Below are 20,000 nucleotides of genomic sequence, written 5' to 3'. Positions count from 1 at the left end.
TTTGTGATCTAGAGCTAGAAGGTATAGAGATATGTGATCTAGAGCTAGAAGGTATAGAGATGTGTGATCTAGAGCTAGAAGGTATAGAGATATGTGATCTAGAGCTAGAAGGTATAGATTTTTGATATAGAGCTAGAAGGTATAGAGATATGTGATCTAGAGACTCACGCGTCCATGTGATGTCCTGCGCTCTGCAGACCATCTCCCATCTGTTTCTCTAGGACACTCCACTCACTGACACACACACACACACACGCACACACACACACACACACACCCACGCACGCACACAGCTGAATACATGACAGAAGGCCAAACCTCCTAGGTAAATCTGCACTATCTCTTCTATGTGAGACATTTCTTATTTATGACAGTTGTGATGTGCAAAGTACGTTACTATTTCCATGTATATTTTACAAACTTACAATGTTCGTATAAACTGAACTTACTGATGAATGTTTAGTGTATTAATATGAACGTTTAGTGTATTAATATGAATGTTCAGTGTATTAATATGAATGTTCAGTGTATTAATATGAATGTTCAGTGTATTTATATGAATGTTCAGTGTATTTATATGAACATTTAGCGTATATATATGAATATTTAGTGTATTTATATGTATGTTTAGTTTACTTATATGAATGTTTAGTGTGTATATATGAATGATTAGTGTAAATTTACGGTACCTGAAGACTCGGCCGTAGTTTCCATGGACCTTGTAGACGCCATATAGACGATCAGCCACACGCTGCAACACACACACACACACACACACACACACACACACACACACACACACACAGACGATTAAACGTGTTACAGTATCCCAACTACCATTGACGGTATGTGTGTGTGTTTGTGTGTGTGCGTGCGTGTGTGTGTGTGTCTTACTGCTCGTGCGCGGAGCAGCTGAGACGTGTGTGACTGCAGCTCGTCACTGTAGTGCTTCATCTCCACGAAGCGCCTGGCAAAAAGAAACACACTTAGCAACCAAACACACTTATAACCTAGCAACCACCTCCGTGTAACCTAGCAACCACATCAGAATAACCTAGCAACCACCTCAGTGTAACCCAGCAACCACCTCATATAACCTAGCAACTAGCTCAGTACAATCCTGCAACCTTTTAAGTATAACCACCTAGCTACAATTAGCTTCCACTAGCTATGCCTAGCTACCGCTAGCTACACAAAAAGCTACCATCTAGCTGCCCCTAGCTATGCCTAGCCACCTAACTACCGCTAGTTATCATTGGTAACGCCTACTGCAACACAGTTGGTAACTCTGATGGTAACACGGAGGATAACATGTTGGTAACAAAAGAAGTGAATCCAATGTGAACTCAGAGGCGGAGAAACGTACTTGTCAGGATTCCTGACCCTGAAGGTGGCGCTCAAGGCCCGCAGTCGGGAGTCCGCCTGCAAACATTGAATCAATTAAGAACTAATTAAACACATTTGATCAATTAAGACTCAATTAAACACATTTTATCAATTAAGAGTCAATCCAACACACATGCTATCAATTAAGACTCAATGTAACACATTCAACCAATTAAGAGTCATTCAACACATTCAACTAATTGAGAATAAATTAAACAGACATTTAACCAATTTAGAGTAAATTAAACACACATGAGACCGATTAAGAGCTAGTTAAAATGCTAACCCTGACGTTCTGAAAATTCCAACCTCAAACAAACATCAATTAATAATCTCCCGCACGTCATTCAAACACGATAAACATGCACATGGATGCCGAGGATGAGGGTGAAGATGGGTTGCTAGGGAGTCAGTTTCTATAAGAAGATGGTCGCTATGGTTACCTTGTCCTGGAACCCGGTGTCGTACACCGCCTCCTTCCAGCCATGCTCCTGACAACGACAACACACTCGCATGAGTGAATCGCATGTTCCCTTGCACACGTGTCAATAAAGAATTTCAATAAATCAATCAATCAATCATTCACTAGAAATGGCTCACGGAGGGAGACACATCCCATTTGAACATCAAACGACGGGTTGGACTTGAAGAGGTCGCTCGCTTTAATGGTTTGACCTTCATCAGTTCATCACGTTATCCGGGTCGTGAACTGGTGTCGCTCACCTCGGTGAGGAACTGGTACAGGATGTTGTCGTGGGAGAGGACAGGATGTGATGTCACTCGCTGGAGGAAGTTCTCCAAGCCGACCCGTCGGCGCTCCACAAAGTCGGGGTCCATGTTGTCCGCCGACAACTTGTGCCACACAAACTCTGCCTGAAGGAAGCACACACACACACACACACACATCAACACACACACACACACACACACACACACACACACACACACACACACACACACACACAGGTGACGCCCTGTGGGTCCTACCCTCTTCTCGGGCAGCGGGGAGACCACGATGGCGGGGTAAGTGACCAGCAGGTAGCTCCTCAGGATGTCAAACTCACTGTAGCGCCTCCACAGGGAGTCTGGTGCCGGGAGGCGGCCGTCAGCCAGGAGCTCCATGGGCCTAACACACGGCCAGGGGGATGGCACTTAGTAGGGCCCACCTTAGGAGGGACCTTCATGTGAGGTACACTCTCTCTTTATAGAGTCCACTTACTGTTCATAAAGTACATTTACTCTTTATAGAGTACACTTACTGTTCATGAAGTACACTCTCTCTTTATAGAGTCCACTGACTGTTCATAAAGTACACTCTCTCTTTATAGAGTCCACTGACTGTTCATAAAGTACACTCTCTCTTTATAGAGTCCACTGACTGTTCATAAAGTACACTCTCTCTTTATAGAGTCCACTGACTGTTCATAAAGTACACTCTCTCTTTATAGAGTCCACTTACTGTTCATAAAGTACATTTACTGTTTATATAGTCCACTTACTGTTCATAAAGTACATTTACTCTTTATAGAGTCCACTTACTGTTCATAAAGTACACACTCTCTTTATAGAGTCCACTTACTGTTCATAAAGTACACTCTCTCTTTATAGAGTCCACTTACTGTTCATAAAGTACATTTACTCTTTATAGAGTACACTTACTGTTCATAAAGTACATTTACTCTTTATAGAGTCCACTTACTGTTCATAAAGTACATTTACCGTACTTTCCGCACTATAAGGCGCACTTAAAAGCCGGTAATTTTCTCAAAAAACGACAGTGCGCCTTATAATCCGGAGCGCCTTATATATGGATCAATTGGTTAATTGGTTGATCCATACTGGTTGTAAACGGCGCTCTGTCAAAATGTTTCAGTATGAAAAACCAATAAAAACAATTTAATAATAATAATAAAATGTTTCACTACGACTACGATAAAGCCACACCGCTTGCAGCATTACGGCTATCGTAGTCAGTGCACACAGCATTTTACTGCGCTTACTCACAGAAGGTCACACTATACGATCACAGAGCCAGGAAATCGGGCGGAAGACTGGCCACACTACAAGATTCGAGGGTGCGATGCTCTACTTTGTATCATTCACGTTTGCAAGATATTTAAAAAATCTAAGGTTTGGAACTGCGTAATTGTGTTTTACTTTTTTGTCATAAAGGTTCCAGTTTTATATCTGCTAAATGCAGCAACTCGTCCTCACAGTTGCGTTGCGCGTGACGAGCATCTAGTGGATGCATAACGCATCCCCAGTCAAACGTTTGACTGCAGTATCTTCTACGCTATGTGCCTTATAATCCGGTGCGCCCTATTTATGAAAAAAGTTCTAAAATAGGTCATTCATTGAAGGTGCGCCTTATAATCCGGTGCGCGTTATAGTGCGGAAAGTACGGTACTCTTTATAGAGTACACTTACTGTTCATAAAGTACATTTACTCTTTATAGAGTACACTTACTGTTCATAAAGTACATTTACTGTTTATATAGTACACTTACTGTTCATAAAGTACATTTACTGTTTATATAGTACACTTACTGTTCATAAAGTACACACTCTCTTTATAGAGTCCACTTACTGTTCATAAAGTACACTCTCTCTTTATAGAGTCCGCTTACTGTTCATAAAGTACACTCTCTCTTTATAGAGTCCACTTACTGTTCATAAAGTACATTTACTGTTTATATAGTACACTTACTGTTCATAAAGTACACTCTCTCTTTATAGAGTCCACTTACTGTTCATAAAGTACACTCTCTCTTTATAGAGTCCACTTACTGTTCATAAAGTACATTTACTCTTTATAGAGTACACTTACTGTTCATGAAGTACATTTACTCTTTATAGAGTACACTTTCTCTTTATAGATTAAACTTACTGTTCATAAAGTACATTTACTCTTTATAGAGTACATTTACTCTTTATAGAGTACACTTACTGTTCATAAAGTACACTCACTCTTTATAGAGTACACTTACTGTTCATAAAGTACACTCACTCTTTCTAGAGTACACTTACTGTTCATGAAGTACATATACTGTTTATATAGTACACTTACTCTTTTATAGAGTACACTTACTGTTCATAAAGTACATTTACTCTTTATAGAGTACACTTACTGTTTATAAAGTACATTTACTCTTTATAGAGTACACTTACTGTTCATAAAGTACATTTACTGTTTATATAGTACATTTACCCCTTAGAAAGTACATTTACTCTTTATAAAGTATATTAACTCTTGAGAAAGTACATTTACTATTTAAAGAGTACATTTACACCTTTGAAATTACATACACTCTTTATATAGTACATTCATACCTTAAAAAGTTAATTTACTAGTTATGAAGTACAATCACACCTTAAATGGTACATGTACTAGTTATGAAGTATATTTACTCGTTATGAAGTACATTTAGTCTTTATAAAGTACATTAACACCTAATAAAGTACATTTACTTTTTATTAAGTGCACGGACTTTTTAAGTACCGAATTCTACTGCAAATCCAAACCTTCTGTATTTTTACATTTTAAAACCTTGCATAGTAGATCGATGAGGACACAGACCTCCCCTTACAGACACAGAGAGACCCCCCTAACAGAACCAGAGGCAGTGGTCCTGCCGGTCTAGTGGTGATGTCGTGATAAGAGTTATCGTCTCACCGCGTCTCCACCAGGTAAACCGTGAACGTCTCCTGCATGTTCATGGCGTTCTTCCCGTTACGTTTCTCCGTCTCGGCGACGCTGACCTCCAGTCGGCTGGACAGGGCGGAGGTGCTGCCGACCATCTGAACCCCAACACAACCCCGCAAAAATAACACGCTTACTGTAGCGGTGGGACAGCTGACGGAGGGCCTCTGGCGTCATCTATTGGCCGACCGGAGCACTACATCCTATAATAATAATATCAGCAGGGTTGGCCTGTATTTTCGGTTTAGTCCTAATTAATACATTGCGGGAGCAGTTCAGTCGATCCCTACTTGAATGTATGGACATGTAACCAAATCATCCCATAGTTAGGGATCGGTCCCCCACAGACGCTGTGTTCCCGACAGTCAGTTTATTCCCAGTCGAACTGCCCGTTAACGGGATCAGGCCTGATCAAAAACACTGTCGAGACCCGTGTAAGCCGGCTGTACTGACCACCGTGGTGCGTTGGTGGTCTTCCAGGGGGTCTTCCATCGGATCTGAGCCCCCGGGGCGCTCGGACGGATCTCCGCCGTCCTCCGCCATCCTTCCTGCTGTCGGTGTCGGTGAGGTGCGGCGCATGCGCAGAGGTGAGCAACATCCTGCGGTGTAAAGCGTGCAGACCGACTGCATGACATGGCGTCACCTTTTGACTTTTTAAAATTATAAAACGGCTAAAATGGCTGTTCGAACAAGGTGTAACATCAAACCCAATATGGAATAGTTCAGGGAACCTACATTTACCAACTGGTTTCTATTGAAATACTAAAATGAAAAAATAGACATGAAACATACATTTTTATATACATAGTAATACATATAGAATTAATAGAGAGATCATATATATATATATATATATATATATGATCTCTATCTCTCTATTAATTCTATATGTATTACTATTACTCGTATATATATATATATATATATATATATATATATATATATATATATTAAATAAATTAAATTATTCCATACATTGTTCTGCTCAGTAATGACAGTGGTTTATTTTAAAGAGCTCCTAGCGGTGGGAACAGACGAGGCCAGTGGGATCATGAATACCGTTTAATCAGAGGAAAAAGATCAGACAGAATGCTTCAATCATTTGGTCACAACAACGGGCTTCATCCTCCGCGACGGCACCGTTGAGATTATAGTCGGGGGCGGGGGGAGTGACCGGTCGTCATAGCGATACACTCTCCGCCCACACATCATTCGTGAGCCACAAAATCACAGTCGGGCCATCGAACCACGGCCTCCCCCCGGGGGGGCCGTCGTCAGGGCAACCGGGAACAGGGACCACCCCAGAACCTGTTCCAACCTCCCACCTTAAGAGGGCTTAGGGACACACACACACACACACACACACACACACACACACACACACACACACACACACACACACACACACACACACACACACACACACACACACACACACACACACACACGTTGTGTAAGGCACCGAGAAACCTGCATCCCAGGCTTTGGGTCGGCACTATCGCCCTGTGTTGCTCCCTTCTCCTCCTCCAGCATCTCTCCTCTTCCTCGAACATCTCTCCTCCTCCTCCTGAGTCTCCCCTCCTACTCCTGTATCTCTCCTCCTCCTCAAACATCTCTCCTCCTCCTCCTGTCTCTCTCCTCCTCCTGAGTCTCTCCTCCTCCTCCTGTCTCTCTCCTCCTCCTCGAACATCTCTCCTCCTCCTCCTGTCTCTCTCCTCCTCCTCCTCGAACATCTCTCCTCCTCCTCCTGTCTCTCTCCTCCTCCTGAGTCTCTCCTCCTCCTCCTGTCTCTCTCTCCTCCTCGAACATCTCTCCTCCTCCTCCTGTCTCTCTCCTCCTCCTCCTCGAACATCTTTCCTCCTCCTCCTGTCTCTCTCCTCCTCCTGAGTCTCCCCTCCCCTCCTGAGACCAGGAGGAGGGGGGGAGGGGGACCAGGAGCAGGCTGAGGGGGGGGGGGACGACTTGTTCCGTAGTAACCATGGTTTCCACGAAGCAAAACAAACAAATGGATAAAAAGGGGAGGAGGAGCAGGGGGACGAGGTACAGAGGCCCTCAAAGGACAATCTTAAGGCTGGAGAGAGCCCCACACACACACACACCCCCCCCACACACACGCACACGCACACGCACACACACACGGTGTTGCCGGGCGGCTTTAGGATTTGAAGGGGGGGTTCTTCCAGAGAGGCTTGTGGTAGACCCAGGCGTCGCCCTGGAAACAAGACAAGCAGAGAGAGGGGGGGTGAGTCAGAGGTCACGCCCCTTAACCCTGGGGGGCCGAATCAGTCCTGTGGCCAGGGGCCCCATTTGAATACCCTTTTCAGAGTCCTCTGACATCACAGCATCCGTCATACATCCAGGGGGACACGCCCACTTGGGATGTCAGGAGAGGCAGTTTTTAGGTCCTGGGGGCCCTCTACAGACCAGGTCCTAGGGGCCCTCTACAGACCAAGTCCCGGGGGCCCACTACAGACCAGGTCCCGGGGGCCCTCTACAGTCCAGGTCCCGGGGGCCCTCTACAGACCAGGTCCTAGGGGCCCTCTACAGACCAGATTCTAGGGGCCCTCTACAGACCAAGTCCCGGGGGCCCACTACAGACCAGGTCCCGGGGGCCCTCTACAGTCCAGGTCCCGGGGGCCCTCTACAGTCCAGGTCCCGGGGGCCCTCTACAGTCCAGGTCCCGGGACCCTATACAGGTTCTAGGGGCCCTCTACTGACCAGGCTCTAGGGGCCCTCTACAGACCAGGTTCTAGGGGCCCTCTACAGACCAGGTTCTAGGGGCCCTCTACAGGTTCTAGGGGCCCTCCACTGACCAGGCTCAAGGGGCCCTCTACAGACCAGGTTCTAGGGGCCCTCTACAGGTTCTAGGGGCCCTCCACTGACCAGGCTCTAGGGGCCCTCTACAGACCAGGTTCTAGGGGCCCTCTACAGGTTCTAGGGGCCCTCTACAGACCAGGTTCTAGGGGCCCTCTACAGACCAGGTTCTAGGGGCCCTCTACAGACCAGATTCTAGGGGCCCTCTACAGACCAGATTCTAGGGGCCCTCTACAGACCAGGTTCTAGGGGCCCTCTACAGACCAGGTTCTAGGGGCCCTCTACAGGTCCCGGGGGCCCTCTACAGTCCAGGTCCCGGGGGCCCTCTACAGTCCAGGTCCCGGGGGTCCTCTACAGTCCAGGTCCCGGGGGCCCTCTACAGTCCAGGTCCCGGGGGCCCTCTACAGTCCAGGTCCCGGGGGCCCTCTACAGTCCAGGTCCCGGGGGCCCTCTACAGTCCAGGTCCCGGGGGCCCTCTACAGGTCCTAGGGGCCCTCTACAGCCCAGGCCTCGGGGCCTCACTGAGGGGGGGGGTCTCACCTCGCTCTCGAAGTAGCGCGTCTTCCAGGGGGCGTCGGCGTCGGCGCGGTGCCTCTCCTCCATCCTCTGCCTCTCCTCCAGGATCCTCTTATGCTCCGTGGCCTTCTCCATGTCCTTCTGCCGCAGCGCCTCCGTCACGTGCTGCCACAGCCGCCTGCACGGGCCCCAAGCACCCAGTCAGATGGGGCCTAGGGGCCCAGGGCTCTACCAGGCCTGAAGAGGCACGGCAGAGCCCTGATAGACCGGCACCGACGCGCTAACGTGGTGTCGCTCTGGTCATTGGCGTTTGGTACACTCTCACTCACTCACACACTCACTCACTCACTCACACTCAATTTAGACAATCTGGACAGAAAACGCAAAAGTGGCGTTAGGTGCTCACTTTTTATTCTGTGTTTAGGCGAGCGTCTTTGAGGGGAAATCTGCGTGCATACGGCGATGCAAAAGTGTGTGAAATTCGATGTAGTATGCAAGGTGGCACTGGCTGGTTCGCCTCTGCCGAATTGATGCATCAAAAATTGCGTGCATCAAAAATTGCTGTGATTATTGGGCTTAACTGCTGAAATGACTCCTGGACACCTCCCAATCAGAGTTGCTAGGGCCACTTGAATGCCCGACTGATGGAAAGAATCAGACATGTTTGTTGTTGTTTGCCTGTACTGCACATGGATGTGACGTAAACGCGTAGCCGACGAGAGCAGATCAGAGCACACTTTTGTTAACCCTTTAGACGGAGACGAGCGTTTAACACTTCCACTCTGGAGGGTGGCTTCATTTTTTTGCGTTTTTAAGCCCCGAAAATGCCGTCGCCCTCTAAACAAAAAGGCACATCTGATCAAATATTTTGTAGTCTTCACCCGCAAGCGTCGTCGTGTAAACAGGGCGTTATTGTGACACACTTTCACTTACTCACTCACATACACTCTCACACACAAACTCACTCCAACTCTCGCTCGCCCACACTCACGTTCCCACTCTCGCTCGCCCACTCTCACGTTCCCACTCTCGCTCGCCCACTCTCACGTTCCCACTCTCGCTCGCCCACTCTCACATTCCCACTCTCGCTCGCCCACTCTCACGTTCCCACTCTCACTCGCCCACTCTCGCTCGCCCACTCTCACTCGCCCACTCTTGCGTTCCCACTCTCACTCGCCCACTCTCGTTCGCCCACTCTCACGTTCCCACTCTCACTCACCCACTCTCGTTCGCCCACTCTCACGTTCCCACTCTCGCGTTCCCACTCTCGCTCGCCGACTCTCACGTTCCCACTCTCGCTCGCCCACTCTCACGTTCCCACTCTCACTCGCCCACTCTCACGTTCCCACTCTCACTCGCCCACTCTCGTTCGCCCACTCTCGCTCGCCCACTCTCGCGTTCCCACTCTCACTCGCCCACTCTCGTTCGCCCACTCTCACGTTCCCACTCTCGCTCGCCCACTCTCGCGTTCCCACTCTCACTCGCCCACTCTCGTTCGCCCACTCTCGCGTTCCCACTCTCACGTTCCCACTCTCACTCGCCCACTCTCGTTCGCCCACTCTCGCGTTCCCACTCTCACGTTCCCACTCTCACTCGCCCACTCTCGTTCGCCCACTCTCGCGTTCCCACTCTCACGTTCCCACTCTCACTCGCCCACTCTCGCGTTCCCACTCTCACGTTCCCACTCTCACTCGCCCACTCTCGTTCGCCCACTCTCACTCGCTCACTCTCACGTTCCCACTCTTACGTTCCCACTCTCACTCGCCCACTCTTACGTTCCCACTCTCACTCGCCCACTCTCGCTCGCCCACTCTCACGTTCCCACTCTCGCGTTCCCACTCTCGCGTTCCCACTCTCACTCGCCCACTCTTACGTTCCCACTCTCACTCGCCCACTCTCACTCGCCCACTCTTGCGTTCCCACTCTCACTCGCCCACTCTCGTTCGCCCACTCTCGCGTTCCCACTCTCACGTTCCCACTCTCACGTTCCCACTCTCTCTCGCCCACTCTCACTCGCCCACTCTCTGGCTCATTTCTCTTCCTCGCTAACACACACACTGTGTGCCCCCTGGGGTGAGGGTCCTCACCGTGACTCAGTGGGGCCCTGGCGGGCCACAGGCCTGACGTGTTTCCTGCAGACGGGCAGCTTGGTGACGTCCACCAGACGCACGCTGCCCGGGCCCTCGGCCGCCGGGTAGCTGAACTCCAGCACGCCGTTCCACTCGCCCTGCACGCGGCACGCCACCACGCTGGTGGCGCTGTGCTTCACCTCCGCCGTCACCCTGCAGCGGCACACAACCACAGGGACTGGTGAGGACTGGAGGGGACTGGAGGGGACTGGTGAGGACTGGAGGGACTGGAGGGACTGGAGGGGACTGGAGGGGACTGGAGGGGACTGGTGAGGACTGGAGGGGACTGGAGGGGACTGGTGAGGACTGGAGGGGACTAGAGGGGACTGGTGAGGACTGGAGGGGACTGGAGGGGACTGGAGGGGACTGGAGGGGACTGGAGGGACTGGAGGGGACTGGAGGGACTAGAGGGGACTGGTGAGGACTGGAGGGGACTGGAGGGGACTGGAGGGACTGGTGAGGACTGGAGGGACTGGTGAGGACTGGTGAGGACTGGAGGGGACTGGAGGGGACTGGTGAGGACTGGTGAGGACTGGAGGGGACTGGGGAGGACTGGAGGGGACTGGAGGGGACTGGAGGGGACTGGAGGGGACTGGTGGGGACTGGAGGGACTGGTGAGGACTGGAGGGACTGGAGGGACTGGTGAGGACTGGAGGGGACTGGAGGGGACTGGAGGGACTGGTGAGGACTGGTGAGGACTGGAGGGGACTGGAGGGGACTGGAGGGGACTGGTGAGGACTGGAGGGACTGGAGGGGACTGGTGAGGACTGGTGAGGACTGGAGGGGACTGGAGGGGACTGGAGGGGACTGGTGAGGACTGGTGAGGACTGGAGGGGACTGGAGGGGACTGGTGAGGACTGGAGGGGACTGGAGGGGACTGGTGAGGACTGGAGGGGACTGGAGGGGACTGGTGAGGACTGGAGGGGACTGAAGGGACTGGAGGGGACTGGAGGGGACTGGAGGGGACTGGAGGGACTGGAGGGACTGGAGGGGACTGGAGGGGACTGGAGGGGACTGAAGGGACTGGAGGGGACTGGAGGGGACTGGAGGGGACTGGAGGGACTGGAGGGGACTGGTGAGGACTGGTGAGGACTGGAGGGACTGGTGAGGACTGGTGAGGACTGGAGGGGACTGGAGGGGACTGGAGGGGACTGGAGGGACTGGAGGGGACTGGAGGGGACTGGAGGGGACTGGAGGGGACTGGAGGGACTGGAGGGGACTGGAGGGGACTGAAGGGACTGGAGGGACTAGAGGGACTGGAGGGACTGGAGGGACTGGAGGGACTGGAGGGACTGGAGGGGACTGGAGGGGACTGGAGGGGACTGGAGGGACTGGAGGGACTGGAGGGACTGGAGGGGACTGGAGGGACTGGAGGGACTAGAGGGACTGGAGGGACTGGAGGGGACTGGAGGGGACTGGAGGGGACTGGAGGGACTGGAGGGAGGGGACTGGAGGGACTGGTGAGGACTGGTGAGGACTGGAGGGGACTGGAGGGGACTGGAGGGACTGGAGGGGACTGGAGGGGACTGGAGGGACTGGTGAGGACTGGTGAGGACTGGAGGGGACTGGAGGGACTGGTGAGGACTGGTGAGGACTGGAGGGGACTGGAGGGACTGGAGGGACTGGAGGGACTGGAGGGACTGGAGGGACTGGAGGGGACTGGAGGGACTGGAGGGGACTGGAGGGGACTGGAGGGGACTGGAGGGGACTGGAGGGACTGGAGGGACTGGAGGGGACTGGAGGGACTGGTGAGGACTGGTGAGGACTGGAGGGGACTGGAGGGGACTGGAGGGACTGGAGGGGACTGGAGGGGACTGGAGGGACTGGAGGGGACTGGAGGGGACTGGAGGGGACTGGTGGGGACTGGAGGGGACTGGAGGGGACTGGAGGGGACTGGAGGGGACTGGTGAGGACTGGAGGGGACTGGAGGGGACTGGAGGGGACTGGAGGGGACTGGAGGGGACTGGAGGGACTGGAGGGGACTGGTGAGGACTACAGAGAACCACAGGGTGAGTCCTAGAGGTACTAGTGTGTTCCAGTGAGTACTAGTGGACCACATACTTGTGCAGCTTGCCTCCGTAGAAGGCCTTGGTGTATTAGTGAGTGCTAATGGGTACTAGTGGGTACTAGTGGGTACTAGTGGTTACTAGTGGTTACTAGTGGGTACTAGTGGGTACTAGTGGGTACTAGTGGGTACTAGTGGGTACTAGTGGGTACTAGTGGTTACTAGTGGGTACTAGTGGGTACTAGTGGTTACTAGTGGGTACTAGTGGTTACTAGTGGGTACTAGAGGGTACTAGTGGTTACTAGTGGGTACTAGTGGGTACTAGTGGTTACTAGAGGGTACTAGAGGGTACTAGAGGGTACTAGTGGTTACTAGTGGGTACTAGTGGGTACTAGTGGTTACTAGAGGGTACTAGAGGGTACTAGAGGGTACTAGTGGTTACTAGAGGGTACTAGAGGGTACTAGTGGTCTACGTACTTGTGCAGCTTGCCTCCGTAGAAGGGCTTGGTGTGGAAGGTGATGACGGCAGAGTAGCCGCTCTTAGCGCAGGTGACGATCACCTTGCCGCCCAGCTCCACCCAGGGCACCGTCAGGATGGAGCGAGCGTAGGCGCAGGGCAGCGTGAAGGTGTACTCCTCATCGTGGTCCAGCAGGGACAGGCAGCCTGGGGCACACACACAGACACACAGATATAACCTGCACTCCATGACATCATATAGGCCTTATTACCATGGAGACCTCCTACCTCTGGTCTGCTACTACTGGTCTGCTAACGATAGTCTAGTACTAATGGTCTGCTACTACTGGTCTACCAACGATAGTCTAGTACTAATGGTCTGCTACTACTGGTCTGCTAACGATAGTCTAGTACTAATGGTCTGCTACTACTGGTCTGCTAACGATAGTCTAGTACTAATGGTCTGCTACTACTGGTCTGCTAACGATAGTCTAGTACTAATGGTCTGCTACTACTGGTCTGCTAACGATAGTCTAGTACTAATGGTCTGCTACTACTGGTCTGCTAACGATAGTCTAGTACTAATGGTCTGCTACTACTGGTCTGCTAACGATAGTCTAGTACTAATGGTCTGCTACTACTGGTCTGCTAACGATAGTCTAGTACTAATGGTCTGCTACTACTGGTCTGCTAACGATAGTCTAGTACTAATGGTCTGCTACTACTGGTCTACCAACGATAGTCTAGTACTAATGGTCTGCTACTACTGCTCTGCTAACGATAGTCTAGTACTAATGGTCTGCTACTACTGCTCTGCTAACGATAGTCTAGTACTAATGGTCTGCTACTACTGGTCTGCTAACGATAGTCTAGTACTAATGGTCTGCTACTACTGGTCTGCTAACGATAGTCTAGTACTAATGGTCTGCTACTACTGGTCTGCTAACGATAGTCTAGTACTAATGGTCTGCTACTACTGGTCTGCTAACGATAGTCTAGTACTAATGGTCTGCTACTACTGGTCTGCTAACGATAGTCTAGTACTAATGGTCTGCTACTACTGGTCTGCTAACGATAGTCTAGTACTAATGGTCTGCTACTACTGGTCTGCTAACGATAGTCTAGTACTAATGGTCTGCTACTACTGGTCTGCTAACGATAGTCTAGTACTAATGGTCTGCTACTACTGGTCTGCTAACGATAGTCTAGTACTAATGGTCTGCTACTACTGGTCTGCTAACGATAGTCTAGTACTAATGGTCTGCTACTACTGGTCTGCTAACGATAGTCTAGTACTAATGGTCTGCTACTACTGGTCTGCTAACGATAGTCTAGTACTAATGGTCTGCTACTACTGGTCTGCTAACGATAGTCTAGTACTAATGGTCTGCTACTACTGGTCTGCTAACGATAGTCTAGTACTAATGGTCTGCTACTACTGGTCTGCTAACGATAGTCTAGTACTAATGGTCTGCTACTACTGGTCTGCTAACGATAGTCTAGTACTAATGGTCTGCTACTACTGGTCTGCTAACGATAGTCTAGTACTAATGGTCTGCTACTACTGGTCTGCTAACGATAGTCTAGTACTAATGGTCTGCTACTACTGGTCTGCTAACGATAGTCTAGTACTAATGGTCTGCTACTACTGGTCTGCTAACGATAGTCTAGTACTAATGGTCTGCTACTACTGGTCTGCTAACGATAGTCTAGTACTAATGGTCTGCTACTACTGGTCTGCTAACGATAGTCTAGTACTAATGGTCTGCTACTACTGGTCTGCTAACGATAGTGTAGTACTAATGGTCTGCTAGTGTCTCCCAGTCCTACCAGTGGTCTCCCGGTCCTGGCTCACCTTCCCCCACCATGGACACCCCGATGGACATGCCCATGAACTTGCTCTTGGTCCAGACGTGCGTGTTCACACACATGCGCTTCTCCGGGCACTCGGCGTAGAAGCCCGACACGGGCGGGTGGTGGGACACCTGCTCCGCCACGAAGCGGACCTGGTGGGTGGAGTCCTGCGGGGCGGAGGGGGGCGTGGAGGCGGGCCCCGGGGGCGTGCCCGGGGCCCCGCCCGCGGGGGTCCGGGGGACCCTCCAGGAGCACTGGAAGGTCTCCCCGATGATGGGGTTGTAGGGCTTCTTGGCGATGGCGCCGCGCCGGCCCTCGTGGAACGAGGTGAGGTAGTACTCCACGAAGCGCACCATGCGGTCCTCGGGCGTGTCGCCGTCGGCGACGGCCAGGAAGAGGTCCGGGTGGGACATGAAGTCGGCGTACATCTCCAGCAGGGAGCGCTTCTCCAGGATGAAGGTGGGGAGGACCACCTGCGGGAGGAACGAGGAGAAGGCCGCTGACTAACGACACGACCAACGCCACGGCCCGCAGACGGGCGACCAGACCCGCCTCACGGCCTCGAGGTCCCCCGGGATCAGCGGTTAATCGACCGGCCATCGGGCGACGACCAAGGATTGGTTGGAAAAGTACGAGAACGGCCCGAAAAAATCCATACATGCGAGACTTAATGTCGGAGCGTTTTCTAAATCTGAGCCACGGCGGACCGATTGCGTCAAACGGGAATGGAAGGAGCCACCCGGGGGTAGGATGTCGGCCTGCTCCCCCTCTAAGGTCAACCGTCCTGGGCCAGGCTGCACGGGGAGGGAAGCGGAGACGGGACTATCGGCTCTGATCTGAGCGGTCGGTCGAGGTAACGCTGAAACGGAGCCATGGGCGGCGGGCGGCAGTCACATTAGAGCAGCCAATCAAGTGGCCTCTGTCTCAGCCAACTCAGGTGGTAGAGGTTACCTTCCTCGGCTTCATCTTTGTTTTGACCAATCATGTTGCTGGGGGTGGGATCTGTAAGTAACTATGCCTTGTTTGAAGGATGAGTAAGAGGCAGCAATAAACTCGACCAGCGCTAGTCACCTTTAGTTAAACCGTCCTGTCCAGATACCGACGGTATGTGTGTATAAACCACAGTACGGACTGGCAACTGTAGATCACACACACATCGAAATCCCCTTCTGAAAGCCTCATCCACTAACCCTTCATCTTACAATATCTCCCTGACGAAACCGGACAAGACGTTACTCTGCCCCCGTTTCTGGTTCACGGCCCAGGCTCTATGCTGAGGGTCAGCTATAACATAGAAGGACTGCTGGACCAGAGGTTCTGTAACCCAGTAGGACTGCTGGACCAGAGGTTCTGTAACCCAGTAGGACTGCTGGACCAGAGGTTCTGTAACCCAGTAGGACTGCTGGACCAGAGGTTCTATAACTCAGTAGGACTGCTGGACCAGAGGTTCTATAACCCAGTAGGACTGCTGGACCAGAGGTTCTGTAACTCAGTAGGACTGCTGGACCAGAGGTTCTATAACCCAGTAGGACTGCTGGACCAGAGGTTCTGTAACCCAGTAGGACTGCTGGACCAGAGGTTCTGTAACCCAGTAGGACTGCTGGACCAGAGGTTCTGCTCTAACCCAGTAGGACTGCTGGACCAGAGGTTCTGCTCTAACCCAGTAGGACTGCTGGACCAGAGGTTCTGCTCTAACCCAGTAGGACTGCTGGGTCCTGGGTGCAGGTGACTGGGGTGCAGTGCCCTGCCAGGCCTCCAGGGGGACATACCCGTGTGAGGTCCATGCCCAGCTTGAGCTGAGACAGGAGGTGTAGGATGACACTGCGCTCCTCCTCCACGGCTCCCAGCTCCTCCTCTCGCTCCACGAAGGAGTCCTCCACCTCCTCCTCTGCATCCACCTCCTCCAGCTCCTGTTGGGGGGGAGAAGGTGAGATAGTGTTGGTGTGTGAAGGTGTTTAGTGTTTGTGTAGGTATGTAGGTTTGTGTAGGTATGTAGGGTGTATGTGTGACCATGTGTTAAGGTGTGAGAGTGTGCAGGGGTTTGTGTGTGTATGTGTGTATGTGTGCGTGTGCGTGTGTGTACGAGCATGCATGCGTGTGTGCATTAGAGGTGAAGGAGAAACAGCGCAAGGTCATGAATTATTGGTCGGCTAGGAGAAGAGGTGTGTTCAGTTTCTTGAGAGCAACACAACCAGAGCGATGAGCGGGCCCCACGCCGACGCCCCCGTGACTGAGCTGAAGCACTACCAACGCTTCAGCCAATCAGAGGTCATCTAACGCAAACCAATGTACGAGCGTGCTCTTAATTGGATTTTGAGAGGCCAATTGAGTGTGTGTGAGTTTGAGCGTGCGCGTGTGTCGGCCCCGGCCTTAGTCCCAGGAGCAGGGGAGTTTCCTGAGGCGCTTACCCCAGAGAAGCTGCAGGACTCTGGGGTGCTGAGCTCCAGCCGGCCCTCCTCCTGGAGGCCGTCGTTGGTGGAGAAGCCACCTAGCGAGCTGCCGCTACCGCCGTTCTTCAGGATGTCGGCCATCTTGGGCTCCAGCCACTCCACGTTGGGCCCTTGGGGGAGGAGGGGGGAGACCGTCAGACCTGAGACCCTCTCTCTCTCTGCTACCCTACCCAGTGACCGACCGACCACACACACACACACACACACACACACACACACACACACACAACCCAGCGGTGCTCACCCAGACCGCGCCTCCAGCACCCTGCAGCTTGGCCAGACTGAGCGTCCCTAGAGACCCACCCCCCCACCACCCCTCCAGCCCAGCCCTCCCATTGGCTGCGCGTTGGGAACTGGGGCGTGTCAGCCGTCCCCGGACGGGAGCATGTGATTGGAGGAGGCGGGGGGGGGTGGGAGGTTACAGGACGCAGCCCGCGACCGGTGAAATATACATGAGGAGTAACAGGAGCTGGTGTTTGAGGAGAAGTAGGCCGCCGCCTCCTCCTAAGTTCCTCCTTATCTCCCCCTGTCTCTTCCTCTGCCTCCTCCTCCTTCATCTCAACTGGGCCTCTCCTCCCTCCTTATCCCCTCCCTCCTTATCCCCTCCCTCCTTATCCCCTACCTCCTTATCCCCTACCTCCAGCTCTCCCCATTCCCCCCTCCCACCTCCCTCCCTCCTCCCTCCTCTGTCCTCTGTCCTCTCTCCTCTCTCCTCTCTCCTCTCTCCTCTCTCCTCACCACGTGCCGGAGGAGTAAGCCTGTAGGGGCGCGCGGTGCGGGCCTCTACAGGTGGACATCTATACCTGTCCAGATCTGGTTACCGCGGGGACGGCATCAACACAGATCAATAATGCAGCATAATTCCATCGAGAGCGTAAAGCGCTCCGAGGACACCGGCGGCTAGCTCGGCCGGCTAGCACCCCCAGCTAGCGTCCAGGGCTGGCAAGCCAGGGCTAGCAAGCCGGGCTAGAGAGCTAGGCTAGCATGCAGAGCTAGTATGGCAGACTAGCATGCCATGCTAGCGCCTTAAGATAGCATACCAGGATACCATGCCGGGCTAGCATCCAGAGATAGCATGCCGAGCTAGCATCCAGAGACAGCACGCCAAACTAGCACGCCAGACTACCATGCCGGGCTAGTGCCTTGAGCTAGCATACCAGGATAACAAGCCAGGCTAGCATGCCGAGATAGCATCCAGAGATAGCATGCCGAGCTAGCAAGGCCGATTAGCATGCCGTGCTAGCGCCTTAAGCTAGCATACAGGATACCATGCCGGGCTAGCTACCTTAAGCTATTATACCGGAATGCAAATCTTTTTTCTGTATGATGGTAGGGATAAGTACCGCCCTTTTCGCCTCTGATTGGTTAGAAGGGCCCAGGGCCAGCATAAGGACCAGATCCCGAACACTTTAGTGTCAGGGCTCGGCATGCTAGCCTGGCTTGCTAGCTTTAGACGCTAGCCCAGCGAATCAGAGGCAAATCAGAGGCGAAAAAGGCGGTACTTACCCTTACCATCCTACGAAAAACAGACTCACTACCAGGATAGCGTCTTAAGCTAGCAAGCCAGGCTAGCGCGCCAAGATGGCATCCAGAGATAGCCTGCCGAGCTAGCGAGGCCGATTAGCATGCCGTGCTAGCGCCTTAAGCTAGCGTACAGGATACCATGCCTGGCTAGCGTCTTAAGCTAGCAAGCCAGGCTAGCACGCCGAGCCCTGACACTGCAGCGCTCTGTGAGGCCGGAGGGCCGGCTCAGGCCCCGTGGTACGGACCTGCCAGGGCCGAGTGGTGGCGCGCCAGCTGCTGGAGCTGCAGGATGTGCAGGCAGTCGTGCAGGCAGGTCATGGTGGCCATGGAAGTGGCCTTCAGCATCAGCAGGTCCTGGTCCAGGGGGGAGAAGCCCGGGACCGGGGGCAGGCCTTCGATGGTCTGGATCAGGTCCTTATGCTGGCCTTGGGCCTGTACCATCATCTGGGACACATGACACGGATCACACGTTACACACACACACACACACTTTACAGACACAGGTACAGACACACACGTTACAGACACAGGTACACACACATTAAAGACACAGGTACAGACACACACACACACATTATAGACACACAGGTACAGACACACACACACATTAAGGACACACAAACACACATACATAGGAGGCAGCACATCCTTAGCCTCCGGAGCTAGAACACACACACACACACACACACACACACACACACACACACACACACACACACACACACACACACACACACACACACACACACACACACACGAGCCAGCACATCATTAGCATCCAGAGCTAGAGCACACACATTAACCCAGTTTAACATCTGCTTCATAATATTCAAGAGAAAAAAGAACGGTATTTCATTTATTGAAGAATTTGTTCTCCTCCACCTCCATCGCGGTTGGGAGGGGTCTAAACAGAACACTAAGTCACGGTGTGTACCTCACCTAGGATATGTACATTATGTATAGAGCATCACGCCCACAGCACTCAGTAGACACTTGGTTCAGTCTCAGGTAATCTTCAAGCCTGGGTAAAGGGCCGTACAGATGATCCAGTATCTAGCGCTGGAACACTGTAGCCATACCCTGTAGCGCCACCTCATGGACACTGCAGTACGCGGCAGCCCGTCCTCTCTCCCCCCACCTCACTCCCCTCTCAGCCCCTTACCCC

General features: G+C 52.4%; 3 protein-coding genes across 4 annotated transcripts in view; all 3 read right to left on the bottom strand.

Annotated features, from left to right (window-relative positions):
- Positions 1–5,688, bottom strand: part of LOC307074779 (sorting nexin-4-like) — a 10,661-nt gene extending 4,973 nt beyond the window's left edge. Inside the window, exons 1-9 of one of the 2 annotated variants that reach the window (XM_079735123.1) lie at positions 5,540–5,688; positions 5,060–5,184; positions 2,374–2,512; positions 2,110–2,259; positions 1,830–1,877; positions 1,367–1,422; positions 895–967; positions 690–751; positions 169–234 (exon numbers count right to left, since the gene is read on the bottom strand). In XM_079735123.1, the coding sequence (XP_079591249.1) occupies positions 169–234; positions 690–751; positions 895–967; positions 1,367–1,422; positions 1,830–1,877; positions 2,110–2,259; positions 2,374–2,512; positions 5,060–5,184; positions 5,540–5,665 (845 nt within the window). In that variant the 5' untranslated portion in view covers positions 5,666–5,688. The remainder of the gene's footprint in view (positions 1–168; positions 235–689; positions 752–894; positions 968–1,366; positions 1,423–1,829; positions 1,878–2,109; positions 2,260–2,373; positions 2,513–5,059; positions 5,185–5,539) is intronic. The other variant, XM_079735124.1, reaches the window with a different exon arrangement.
- Positions 5,689–6,831: 1,143 nt separating this feature from the next.
- On the bottom strand, positions 6,832–19,943 carry LOC307074057 (oxysterol-binding protein-related protein 11-like). The gene is made up of 8 exons (XM_079734050.1): positions 19,081–19,943; positions 17,270–17,421; positions 16,631–16,771; positions 14,863–15,334; positions 13,028–13,214; positions 10,504–10,698; positions 8,441–8,594; positions 6,832–7,298 (listed from the first exon to the last, which is right to left on the bottom strand). Exons 1-8 carry the CDS (start codon positions 19,466–19,468, stop codon positions 7,242–7,244), a joined length of 1,746 nt encoding a protein of 581 aa, XP_079590176.1. The 5' UTR covers positions 19,469–19,943; the 3' UTR covers positions 6,832–7,241.
- unc80 (unc-80 homolog (C. elegans)) overlaps positions 19,771–20,000 on the bottom strand; it is a gene marked incomplete at both ends in the record, with an annotated part of 76,613 nt that continues 76,383 nt past the window's right edge. Inside the window, one exon of the mRNA XM_079734290.1 lies at positions 19,771–19,774. Within this exon, the coding sequence (XP_079590416.1) occupies positions 19,771–19,774 (4 nt within the window). The remainder of the gene's footprint in view (positions 19,775–20,000) is intronic.

The sequence above is a fragment of the Pollachius pollachius genome (assembly GCF_949987615.1).
Source record: "Pollachius pollachius genome assembly, chromosome: 4".
NCBI lineage: Eukaryota > Metazoa > Chordata > Actinopteri > Gadiformes > Gadidae > Pollachius > Pollachius pollachius.
This window is presented reverse-complemented; position numbering and strand designations above follow the sequence as displayed.

Excerpts from the sequence above, each read along its gene's own strand:
- LOC307074057 (XM_079734050.1), bottom strand. The coding sequence starts at position 19,468 with ATGTATGTGTGTTTGTGTGTCCTTAATGTGTGTGTGTGTCTGTACCTG. Across the intron at positions 16,772-17,269 it reads AGTCCTGCAGCTTCTCTGGG|GAGCTGGAGGAGGTGGATGC; the intron begins GTAAGCGCCTCA and ends CCCCCCCAACAG. Across the intron at positions 15,335-16,630 it reads TGGGCATGGACCTCACACGG|GTGGTCCTCCCCACCTTCAT; the intron begins GTATGTCCCCCT and ends TTCCTCCCGCAG.